A 12,873-nucleotide genomic window follows, 5' to 3' on the forward strand; every position below is an offset into this window, starting at 1 on the left:
CTGGGTTGCATGGGAGAAATCTTGCATGCATGAGTAACATGGCTGTCCCTTGGGGACCCTGTCACCGAATGATTATTTCCTTCATGCTGCAGACACACTCCGGATACTTCTCCAGCCTGTACCCCCATCACCAGTTCAGCCCGTTCCCGCATCATCACTCTGTAAGTGCCCCTCAGTTCTGCCCAGATGCCACCCTTTCTGTGCCTAGAGCTGACCCATATGGCCCCTGATTGACTGGCCACGAGCTGTCTGCTGTGGTTCTGGGCCATCTGGGAGTGCCATGTGTCAGAGCATAAGCATACCAACCTGCCTGGCTCTGCTGGTGCCTCCACATACACCCTGCCACCAGTGAGCAGTCCAGAGGTCAATTAAGAGGCAGTGTTGTGCTAATGAAAGGCTTCAAAGATCTGTGACCAAAGTTTAGCAAATGGGGTTGTCATTCCTTCACATCCCTATAGCAGGGACCCCTGGCAACCCTGTCCAAGAGCCTTCTCTCTACCTCAGGGTCCCGGGAGGGGTGAGTTCCCTATTTTCCTGGGCAGTCACCAAGAAGCCTGGTCGGGGAAGGTTTAGTTGCCTTGTGAAATTGCTGCTCCTGGCTGCATAACGGTCTGGGCAGCTTTCATTGCCCCCTAACAGAGTGCCTCAGGACCTTGTCCTTTAATAACTGTTCTGATTTCTTGGGTGAAGATAAAGAAGAAATACCTATCAGACTCACCCAGGTGAACAGACAGCTGTTCACAAACAACCAGTTCAGATGCTCAGGAGGAGCTTGCACATGGACTTCAGTGTCATCCTGCCTGGGTTCAGTCCTATTCTCAGCTGCAGAGCCACAGAAGGATCCTAGTGTGTCCTTTTGGCCTTTTCTTTTGACCGCAGGGCCTTCCCACCTTGGGGCTCACAGAAGGTGCTTGGTAACTATTGAGTGCCTAAGGGAGTGTCCTGTTGGAATGTCTTCTGTCTTCTCTTACCTTTCCAGTATCCAGAGCAGGAGATTGTGAATCTCTTCATCCCAACTCAGGCTGTGGGTGCTATCATTGGGAAGAAAGGGGCACACATCAAACAGCTGGCTCGATTTGCAGGAGCTTCCATCAAGGTAAGGCTGCTTATCCCCATGTCCCTCCCTCCTTGTGCTAGTTCCATGCAACTCTTACAGAATCCCACAGGATCTGGAAAATTTGCTTCAAAGACTGTTCCCATCTGCTCCCATCTTTCCTCTTAATGGAATTAGGGGAAAAAAAAAAAAGTACATGTTTTAATACAACCCAGCCCGATCCTCTTTGGATTTTCATTCTCCTCTCAAGAAGATAAAGAAAGGTTGAAGGTTGCTCCTAGGCAGCACACATAAGTGCTTAGCATCTATCAGTGCCTTGGTGCTTTTATTAGTCTGCACTTCAAGGACCTTTAAACTATGAGAAAATAATTAGAATGAAAAAAAACCTCTTTAAAGAGCAATGATAAAATCATAGATAAACAAAAGCTGATGACATGACCTGATATGAAGCTGGGACTGAGCAGAGAGCCCCTTAGCTTCTTAGTTCATGGAAACAGTTGTGAGCACAGCCATGGCTGCCGTTATAGACCCACATCCTGCCTGCCCCAGTGATCAGAGAAGCTGAAAGGGAAGGATTATTCGACCCTGGTCCTGCTCCAAGCCCAGCTATCAGCTCTGACTCACGGGCAGAATGCTGAGCGTGTCCCAAGCCTCATGAAAACACTTTGGGAAACAGAGTTTCCGTTGTTACGGAAAATAATTTGCTACCATGAGACAACCCGGAATTCCGAACAAGAAGTCTCATGACTTGGAGAGAAAGAATGCTTACACTTTCTCCCGAAGAAGAGCTGAATTTTCTCCCACAGCAAGTGTGCTGGAGAGAAAACAAAAACAAACATTCTGGGCAGCGCAGGATAAGGATTGCAGTGAGACCAGGAAGGGATTTTATCTTAGTAAAGTGGTTCCCCTCTCAAGCCTCTTTTTTCTCACCTGTAGTTGTAGACCCATATCCAAACTAAATGAGACCCCTGAGGTGGGGTTCGCAGGAGCCTGTCTCCAGCAACTTGTCATATGAGATCCTGACCCAGGTGCTGACAGGCAGGGGCTGGTTACCCCATTGGGTAGGATGGGGAAAATATAGAGGAGCAATGAGTGGCCAGCTGCACCCTGAGGGCCTTTCCCAGTGTTCAGTGCTTGGTCTGAGGTGCCATGCAGAGGTTGGAATGAGAGTCTCAACTAAAGGGACTTGAGGGATCATCTCTTCAACTCCCTCCTTTATTCAGCTGAGAAGAGAGGACAGTAGAGCAGCTTGTCAAGGCACCTAAGTGGCAGGACTGGAGCTTAGATACAAACCCCACTGACCTCTGGAATACAGAGTGCCCACTGGGGACAGCCACAGAAGTACCTCTCCACTTACTGTTGTACATGAGGAATGAGGCCCAGAGAGTTCTGCTGACTTGTCTAAGGCCACAGAGATGAAGGATGTGATTTGCTCAGGTTATCCTATACCTAGTCCAGTGCTTCCCCCCACAGCAACCTTACTGCTCTTTCAGAATCATTCCCAGCAGGACCTCTAGGATAATGAGAGAGAGAGAGTGTGTGTGTGTGGAGAGAGAATATCAGTTCCTTGGACTTTACCTCACAGCATTTTTACAGTCCTATGTCCAAGCAGAGTTGAGTGGTGGTGTGTCACTTTGCTCATGGACTCTGTGCTAAAGACAGAAGGGCTGCACCAGGAAGAGGTCAGGATGGGCAACAGTATTTTTGGTTTAGGATTTTTTTTGGGGGGGGGTGATATTATACTGAGGGTTGAACCCAGGGGTCCTCTACCACTGAGCTACATCTCCATCCCTTTTTATTTGAGACAGGGTCTCACTAAGTTGCTGACTCCCAGTCTTTCTGCCTCAGGCTCCCTAGTTGTGGAGATTACAGACGTGCACAATAAACGCCTGGCTACTGGGTGACAGTTTTACATGCTGGGTCAAAACCTTCTCCTTCCCCCAGGCCTGCCTCTTTTCATAGCATAAAAAGAAGGAAAGAAAACCAGGAAAGCCAAGTATTTGTGAAGTTTAAAAATCTGATTTTTGCTAGTTTCCTTTATCTTAAAAGGTCTCTAAACACATCCAGCTCCAGAGTGAGATGAATGGTATCACTAGCTCCACAGATCCCCTTCAGAGGCTGCAACAGGGGCCACTTTTGATGCTGCCGGGGCAGGGAGAGAACTCCACTCTCATCCACAAGAGTAGAATGCTGGGAGGGGAGTGGGCTGAGCTGAGATTTGGAGATGCCCTGGCTACAGGCAGGAGTTTAGCTCCTTTCACCTGCCTTACCTGCAGAGCATCCCATCAGCTTCTGAATGCCCCAGAAAATGTGGGTGACAGTGTTAGCCAAGGACACTGATTACTGATCCTCGTTCCAACCCCTCAGTCATGTTGCATCTCTAGGTCTATCTCCTTCAGCCATAAGATAGAGTCCTTCTTCCTGCCCCTCCAGAGGGAGTGAGCCTATGGAATGCCATTCTGACGCTGCTGGAGGACACATGCAGCTTCTAGATATCTGTTCTGGGCTGGTGAATGCTGGGAAGTAGGGCTGTCAGGAGTTTCAGAACCTGAGCAAAGCAGCCACGAGTCACTAAGAAGCAAACTGCGACCCCATAACAGATGATCAGCATGAATCACTAATCAGCCTTTGGCCCTTCTCAGTTTGGGTGCTGTAGAAGCTGGGACTCACTGTGGCTGTGGTCTGGTCTCTCATTTACCCTTTGAGATAAAACCCCAATTTGATGCCAGCTGTGGATCTCAAAGTAGAGGCAGGGCTTCCTGCCTCGGGTCCCAGGGCCAGCCTGTGTGTGGCCTGCCCCTGGATCTGTCTGGTATATGTGCCGAGGCCGCTGCCAAGAAAGAAAAGGCTGTCCACAGTTAAAGGCAGTCCCCGAGAAACTCAGTGTCGGTCACCTATGTGTCACATTCATTTTCATACAAAGTAATCAAGGCCAGAGATTCAAATGTGTCCCTCCACCTAGAGCAGAGTGGGATCAGAGCATATTTGAATGTGGGTCTGTCCACAGGAGGAGCCTGGCTTGGAGTGTTTACTAAGAGAAACAAAATCAACTGTCGGGGTGGAGGCCTTCCTGGAGAGGCTGAGACAGATTCGGTGGCCCATGCAGAGCTGGTGCATGCAGAGAACAGCACTGATGGTGAACCCATCCCTTTCCAAACAGAGGCTCATCTTAGAAATTGTACCTCCCCTGAGCCGCTGGTTTTGCTTTACCTTAGGAATACCGAAACCCTGTAACTGACCATGCTTCCTTTCTAATTAATTTTACTATCATTTACTAATTTTTAATTTTTTACTTGGTTTGTTTGGGGTTGGAGACAGCATCTTGCCCCATGGCTCAGGTGGCTCTGAAACACCTGGGCTGGAGCGATCCTCCTACCTCAGCTTCCGGAGTAGCTGGGACCATAGGAGCTGCCCACTGCACCTGGCTGAATTTTTTATTTTTAAAAACTACCTTAAAGCTTTTTGGAAGAAGGCATAATGTGCGAGAAAAAAATATACGTAATAAGGTCTTCTAACAAAAATGCTTGCTGGGTCCGTTGTTCGTGTTATAGAAGAGCTCAGACCCACAAAGAACCTTGGGAGTCTGGAGGAGGTCTGAGCTTATATCCATCTTTCACAGGTGAGGGAGGGGAGGAGTTTGCAGAGCCAGGACTGGAACCCAGGTGTCCTGGTCCCTGCTCTGGTGCTGTTGTACTTATGATTGATTTGCCAGAAGGAGACAGTACCGGCCACACCTGTTCTAACTCAATTGTCACAGCTAACTATATATGGAGCTGGGAGTTAGAACCAGGCTGACTATTCCTGCAAACTGGATTCCAATTTAACACCTCAGCAGACTAGCCGTTCCTTCCCTCTAAGCCCTGGTTGGGTTGGCAGGACTGTAAACCTCCCTATCCCTAGAGTTATTGACTTGTTGGTTATTTCCTAGGATGTGGCTTGGTGAAAGGAAGCCAGTCACTGTTAGGGCACAGGGCAGAGACAGGCAGGAACTGTTCACCTGCTTCAGACTCTCCCTTGGTGACCACGTACCCAAACTTGATAGTGAGCATTATGGCCTTAACTTCCTAAGACCCAGGGTGAGGCAGCATGGCGTCAAAGTAGCAGGTCCAGAGGCAGAAGCCCTGTCGAGCTACGTAATGCTAGCGTGTAGGCCTTCCACCCAGACAAGCAGGCGGGGTTTGACATTAGCATTGTCTTCTTCCCTTGTGACCTGCAGATCGCCCCAGCAGAAGGCCCAGATGTCAGTGAAAGGATGGTCATCATCACCGGACCACCAGAAGCGCAGTTCAAGGTCAGTGTCCTGCAGACTGTGGGCACAGGGAAGCCACCTCAGAGGCATGGTCAGGTTCTTCTTTGGAGGCTCGCCATCTGTTTCACTCCCAGCTGCTACTCATGGGTTTCAGAATCATTCTTTGTCCCTTCCCAGCTGTCCCCTCTGCACATTTCCCTTTGCTAGAAAGCCCTCCTTCCCTTCTCTCCAAGGAAATAGAGGTCACCTGTTGAAGCCCCATCCAGGTGGTAACTCCTCCATCATGTCTGATTCCTCACCCATGGTTTTGAGGATGACTATCTCAGACTCATTTGGTCATCACCATTCTTCAAACTATGATGGTTAACATGGGCACAGGGGGAAAGGCATGGTATATTGAAAGTTCTCTGGTAAGGTGTGTGGCGGTGGCGTTGTGGTTTTGCCTCTTTTTTCTTTTTTTTTCTAAAAAAATGGGTTTTCTAAAAGCCAGAAACACATCTTAATTTATAAAAGTATAACCCTATTATAATTTTAAAATTCTTGAAATTTAACTGAGAGGATAAAGTTAACACATGTGAGAACCATTCAAAACCAATAACCCTTCAACTTGCAAGTAGACAAAATGTGTTATATCCATACAATAGAATATTATTCAGCCTTAAAAAGGAAGGACTAGTACCAAACATGCTGTGAATAGGGATGAACCTAGAAAAAAGCATGCCAAGTGAAAGAAGGCAGAAATGAGGGCACATGGGATATGGTTCCATTTATATGAGATGTAAAGAGTAAGCAAATTCAGAGACAAAGTAGATTAGTGGTTGTCAGCAAATGGGGATAGGGGTTTTAATTTAGGCAAATGGCTAGATAGATAGTAGTGGTGGTCACACAACATAGTGACCACTGAAGTGTACTTTAAAATGATAAATTTTAGATTATGTGAATTAGTCTTGTTTTTTGTTGTTGTTGTTGTTGTTTGTTTGTTTTGTTTTGTTTAAGTTAAATAAAGCAAACTCTAGCTTCTTGGCTACCTTAACTTCGAAGTAAGACATCAAACAGCAACTCAATCCAAGTGTGGTGGCACATGCCTGCAACCCAGCTACTTGGGAGGCTGAGGCAGGGAATTGCAGCTTCAAGGCCAGCCTCAGCAATTTAGGAGAACCCTGACTCAATATTTAAAAAAAAAAAAAAATTAGGGCTGGGGTTGTGGCTCAGTGGCAGAGTGCTTAACCTCTCACATGTGAGGTACTAGGATAATCCTCAGCACCACATAAAATGTCTAACTAGAAAATATTTTAAAAGCATTTAAAGGTCTAGGGATGCGGAATATGGTAGCTCAGTAGTAGAGTGCTTGCCTAACCTGCTTGGGTTCTATACCCAGCACCAAAAGAAAAAAAAGCTCAGACTCATCAAATCCCATCACCACCACCTTCACCTTCATCCTTCTCCATTCTTTAATAATTGCACATAGCCTGGCAGGAAGGAGTTAAGAACACTCTGAATTATATGCTTCCCAGTCCAACAAAAAAAAAAAAGAAAGAAAAGAATGCCCTAACAGATTCAATCAACCAAATAATAATTAGGTGCTAGGAATATGGAAATAAGATACAGTTCTGGCCCTTCGCCAGTACCCCCAGCAACAACCCGACACTTCTAGAGGAAGGGGTCACCTGCAACCCACAAAGACAGAGCATGCTGGGGCACAGGTTTCACAGCACAGTGGCCAATGTAGCAGGCACAAGGACCAGTTCTGTGAGGGCTGAGGCACGCATGTCTGGCCAGAGTGGGGGCAGGGACATAGCATGTCCCATCACTGGATTCTGTAGTTCCCACAGCAGCATGAATATCTGCTGACTCAGTCACCAGTCACATTTTTCTCAGGCCCAGGGACGAATCTTTGGGAAACTGAAAGAAGAAAACTTCTTTAACCCCAAAGAAGAGGTGAAGCTGGAAGCCCACATCAGAGTGCCCTCTTCTACAGCTGGCCGTGTGATTGGCAAAGGTGGCAAGACCGTAAGTCTGCTTTGGTTTACTCCATCACCTAGTTGACCTGTCCCTCAGATCCCTGTGGCCACTGTCCCTTGAAATATATAGGGTCCTAGGCTAACAAGAGTTTCTCCTGGCATCTGAGCCATTTCACACATGGGAATCTCAGTATTACTCCAGAATTTAGGATCCAGTTCCACAGTGCTGAGCCTAACTTCAAAAACACCAGGTTCCTGTGCCCGGTACCACCGTCCCAGCTCCACTCCCCTAAGACAGGGAAGCTATCTTTTGCTCCCTGCACATACAAGCATAGCAGGCAATAAAAGGGTAGGGCTCCACCCAGAGTATCTGCCAGCCTAGTTGGCAGAGAACCAGCTGGGACTCCAGGCCAGAGGCCTGTAGGGTCCGTTGATCTGCACTCTCTTTCCCGTGGTTCCCATCTTCTGGCTAACTCCCAAACACAGCCATCTGGTACAGCAGAGCTAGCTCAGCAATAGGGTGAAGGACAAGAAGGAAATAAGTTTTTAAAAAATTATCTATATTTTCAGTCTGATGGTGGCAATAACAAAGTAATTTGAAAAGTACAAGAGCTGGGGACATAGCTCTTATGTACAGGGCCCTGGGTTCCATCCCCAGTACCACAGGGAAGGGAAAGGAGGGGAGAAAAGGGGAGAGAAAGGAAAGAAGATGCCAAAGCATGAGCTCTGAAGCTTGTAAGAGTGAACAGAGTGGTTTGTTGGACACATGTATGTTCTGGAACACGTCATATTTGTCTAGTGTGGAGATGGCCCCTGAAAAGTTTACAGTAGAGTACATGCTGGCAGGAGGCTGTGTTGGGTGGTAGGACTTGGGGAGGAGATGTCTACAGTCCTGTGTATGTTTGCTGTTTTTACAAAGTTCTTTCTGTGGAAATTCCTACAGAGGATTCCAAACCAAGTTCTAGTCACTTTTATGCAAAAGAATCCAGTTACATGGTATGCACATCACTCCCTGTGTCCAGGAGTGCAGTCCACATCCCAGGGTGTACACACTGAGCCTAGGCAGAGTTGGAATGTAAGAGACAGAAGAAAACAAATCCAGCAGGGAGTAGAATCCTAAGCCCTGGGATGTCCTATTTGGTTATTGTAGAACCAATCACTGAATTTTTTGTGTCTCCAGACACTGTCCACTGTCCACTAAGACTTGCTGAACCTGCCTGAGTTCAGAATCATGTTGGGGCCAGAGGAGGGAGAATGAGCCCTCAGGAAGTGACCAGTGTCTTTGGAAAGCAGCAGCAGGGAGGCACAAGGAGCAGCCACAGAATGCAGGAGATGGGTTGAGATAGGAATGTCACCATTGGCAAGCAGAGAGAATAGCAGCCCAAGGCCAGGAACGGCAAAAGCAAGACTTAATAGCTGGAGTGAAAATGGAAAGCAGGGTGCAGAGTGGGAGCTGATTAGAAGGAAGAGTTTACCGCAGTGAGTCAGACAAGAGGAGGGGTCACTGCTTGGTGGGCACCCAGGGAGGGCATTCCAGGAAGAGTGGCCTTCTTACCTGGTGAACTGTTTAGCCAGGGTCTCTGTGTGTGCAGAGCTACATTGATGTAAATTCCAGAAACAGAGAACTCAGCCCCAGAAGCAGTCCATGGCATGAGGGTTAGACTCCCTCTCCCTGTCACTGAGCCTCCCAAGGCCCAAATCCACAGACCTCTGGTGGCCAGGCAGGGAAGCTGAGTATCCTAGACTGAAGGAAAGGAGAGGTGTCTCCTCCTTGCTCTGCCCCTTCCCTTTCCCTCCTGGCCTCAGTATTGGCCTTGATGGGAGATGGAAGCCGCCTAGCCCACTGCCTCTTCTCCCTCCGCAGGTGAATGAACTGCAGAACTTAACCAGTGCAGAAGTCATTGTGCCTCGAGACCAAACACCAGATGAAAACCAGGAAGTGATCGTCAGAATTATCGGGCATTTCTTTGCTAGCCAGGTACCTGTGCTGCGAGGGCCCAGTCTCTTTCCTTTTTTCTGCCTAAGTAGTGGTCTGTCAGGTGGTTGGGATACCCCCCACTCGCACTCCCAGACACACACACACAGGAACCTCTTCCTGCTTCTCCTGGCTCTTCAGGGACTGCCATGCCTACGGGGCAGGGGCAGCGCCTATACCTTCTTACTGCTGCTGTCCCCCAGGGATGCTAGGAAAGCCTGAGGAAAGTAGAAACTGTTGAGGCCAGTCCAAGAGGCTCAGGTTCGAGGTCTCAGCAACCTCACCTCCCCACCCAGGCCTCAGTCACAGCCTTGGTCTGCAAGGAGGTGCATACCAGGCAACCCCCTCCAGACCCAGGTGCTAGAGTCTCACTGCGAAAGGTTAAATGCTTACCATGCTAGGCTCTTGGATCTGTTTTGCTCTCTCCTTCCTCACCTCATCACTGCATGCTCTCCACATAGCTGCTTCCCTTTCATATGGAGAGGCCAGCACTGCAGCAAAATGTAGCCTAGTTCTCTTGGATGCTTTTGCTGGTTTGGTTTTGGGAGAGAGTAGTCCCTGTTCTTATCCTAAGCCAGCAAAGACAAGCAGTCTGTGCTCCCTGCGGCCTGCCTGGTGCACTCAGATTTCTGCCTGGGTCTCCTGGAATCAGAGCCCTGGCCATACCCACCTGGGCCCTCAGCACCCCAGGACACATCTGAACAGCCAGGCTGCTGTAGTACATTCTGCAGGCATCTCCCTTGGTTGAGGGTTAGGCTGGGGCTCATGCTTAGTGCTCCAGCTTTTCAGGGTGGTATCTGGGAAAGGTGGATGGTCCTGAGTGCGGCTCAGGTATATACAGTAGGATCCAGATGCTGTCTGGCCTCTGCAAGACCCTATCATTGGCTGCCTGTTGCTGTGTCCTGGCCTCTGGTCATGAATGGGAAGCTCTTGGGGCTCCACCCGGTTATCTTTCATCCAGCAACCTGGAGTGGAAAGGAGGGGACCTCTGCCACTTATTTCTAGGGAGAAAAAGCCCTGGAATAAGGGATCCAGGGGAGGTGACACCTGAACATCCCACCCTTCCCCAAGTCCCAGACCCTACCCCTCCTGTGCATCCTCAGAACTGGGTTCCTTTCTTCCCTTGTCGCCTCCTCTCCCTTGCTGCAGACTGCACAGCGCAAGATCAGGGAAATTGTACAACAGGTGAAGCAGCAGGAGCAGAAATACCCTCAGGGAGTCGCCTCACAGCGCAGCAAGTGAGGCTCCCGCAGGCACCAGCAAACAACGGATGAATGTAGCCCTCCCAACACCTGACAGATGAGACCAAACACAGCCAGCAGATCGGGAGCAAACCAAAGACCATCCTGAGGAATGAGAAGTCTGCGAAGGCAGCCAGGGCCTGCAGAGGCCCTGAGAACCTGGGGCTGAGGAGGGGCACAGGGAAGGCTGGGTTCCCCAGAACCACCAGCCCAGCCACCCACCTTCCTCCCCCAGCTTCTGCAGGCTTCCCAGCCATTCACCTCCCCTCACTCAGATCTCTCCCTCACTCCCATGACGCTATCCCTTTTAGTTGAACTAACATAGGTGAACGTGTTCAAAGCAAAGCAAAATTCACACCCTTTACTTTTTTGTGGAAAATCGTCTCTGTACATGTGTGTACATATTAGAAGGGGAAAGATGTTAAGATATGTGGCCTGTGGGTTGCACAGGGTGCCTGCAGCATTAATATATTTTAGAAATAATATATCAAATAACTCAACTAACTCCAATTTTTACTCAATGATTAATTTTGTTTTCTTTTTTTTTTAAAAGAAAGCAGGCTTTTCTAGACTTTAAAGTCTTTGGGAGGTCTAACGGTGTAGAAAGGAACTTTTAGGCCACCCACACAAAATTCACCCAGAGAGAAATCCCGTCGAAGGACACTCATGGCAGTTCTGGATCACCTGTGTCTGTCAACAGAAGGGATACCGTCTTGAAGAGGGGACTCTGTCCCACTTCATCCCTGTCTAGCTCACACACCCATTTCTCTTTGCTTCACAGGTTTTAAACTGGTTTTTTGCATACTGCTATATAATTCTCTGTCTCTCTCTGTTTATCTCTCCCCTTCCTTCCCTTCCTCCCCTGCTCCATCCTGACTCTTTTGAATTCCCTCATCCCACTGTCTGATTCCCTGTATCTACGCACCCCCCAGGCAAAGCAGTGCTCTGAGTATCACATCACACAAAAGGAACAAACGTGAAACACACAAACCAGCCTCAACTTACACTTGGTTACTCAAAAGAACAAGAGTCAATGGTACTTGTCCTAGCATTTTGGAAGAGGAAAACAGGAACCCACCAAACCACCAGTCAACCAAACAAAAATTTCATAAAGAAAGAATGTATTTTGTCTTTTTACATTTTGGTGTATAAGCCATCAACATTCAGCGAAATGATTTCTTTCTTTTAAAAAAAAAAATTGTGGAGGAAAACAGCAATTTACACAAGGTTGTTGGCCCAGGGCGTTAAATTTACAGATTTTTTTAACAAGAAAAACACACAAAAAAAAGCTACCTCAGGTGTTTTTTACCTCAGCACCTTGCTCTTGTGTTTCCCTTAGAGATTTTGTAAAACTGATAGTTGGAGCATTTTTTTATTTTTTTAATAAAAATGAGTTGGAAAAAAAATAAGATATCAACTGCCAGCCTGGAGAAGGTGACAGTCCAAGTGTGCAACAGCTGTTCTGAATTGTCTTCCGCTAGCCAAGAACCTATATGGCCTTCTTTTGGACAAACCTTGAAAGTGTTTATTTAGAGAAAAAAAAAAGATAACAAAGAAAAACAGAGAGAGAAAATATTGGAGATGTCCTGAATTTCAATAGGGTACGCGCCATTAGGGCTTTTTGCGCTAAAGGATGAACATGTACTGGTTTATGTGAACAAGCCATTATACCACCAGACTGCAATGCCAGTTTCCTCTACTGCAAACAGTGTTCTGTGACAAAAAAAAGAAAAAAGAAAAAAAAGAAATATATCCAGCTAACAAGATTCTGGTGTCTTGGTGTTTTATTTTACTAAATGTTGTCACAATCACAAAGTCAGCCAAGTCCCAACTCTGAAGGACTTGGGGAAACAAGGTAGTCTGTGCAGCCAGGCCCTGAGAAGCTACTCTGAGGAGGCTTTGTCCACAAAAGCCTTGGGGGAGAAGCTGAGCTAGATCAGTGGTCCATAGACCAGCAGCCTCAATATCACCTGGGAACTTGTTAGAAACAGACTCTCAGGGATGGGCATGTGGCTCAGGGGTGGAGCCCTTGCCTAGCACATTCAAAGACCTGGGTTCCATTCCCCACACTGCAAAAACGAAACAGATTCTGCAGGTCTGCTTTGAATCAAAACTTGTCCGGGTGAGACCTGGTGTCTGCCTCAGCAAGCCCTCCAGGTGATTTCCTGTGTGCTTTTAAGTTTGAGAGCCACAGAACTAGAGAGATGGATTGGCTGCATATTGAACTAGGCAAGACAGGTCTCTGTCATTATGTCCAACAATTCAAGGAAATAAGTATTTCACCCTTCATGGGCAGTGTTTGGGGAGGTCAGAGAAGGACAGGAGTCCCCTTGGGCTGGAGGGTGGGATCTGTACCTGGCATGCCTACTGATATACCATGAAATGGTGAGAAA

The 12,873-nt window shown here is 47.8% G+C and overlaps 1 protein-coding gene across 3 annotated transcripts in view; it reads left to right on the forward strand.

The window, feature by feature from the left end:
• IGF2BP2 (insulin like growth factor 2 mRNA binding protein 2) overlaps positions 1-12,224 on the forward strand; it is a 161,668-nt gene extending 149,444 nt beyond the window's left edge. For all 3 annotated transcript variants that reach the window (XM_081302149.1, XM_081302150.1, XM_081302151.1), the window contains 6 exons: positions 93-161; positions 980-1,096; positions 5,271-5,345; positions 7,182-7,313; positions 9,129-9,242; positions 10,389-12,224. In XM_081302149.1, the coding sequence (XP_081158275.1) occupies positions 93-161; positions 980-1,096; positions 5,271-5,345; positions 7,182-7,313; positions 9,129-9,242; positions 10,389-10,481 (600 nt within the window). In that variant the 3' untranslated portion in view covers positions 10,482-12,224. The remainder of the gene's footprint in view (positions 1-92; positions 162-979; positions 1,097-5,270; positions 5,346-7,181; positions 7,314-9,128; positions 9,243-10,388) is intronic.
• Positions 12,225-12,873: the final 649 nt, after the last annotated feature.

This window comes from Spermophilus citellus, assembly GCF_964194105.1.
Source record: "Spermophilus citellus genome assembly, chromosome: 7".
Taxonomy (NCBI): Eukaryota; Metazoa; Chordata; class Mammalia; order Rodentia; family Sciuridae; genus Spermophilus; species Spermophilus citellus.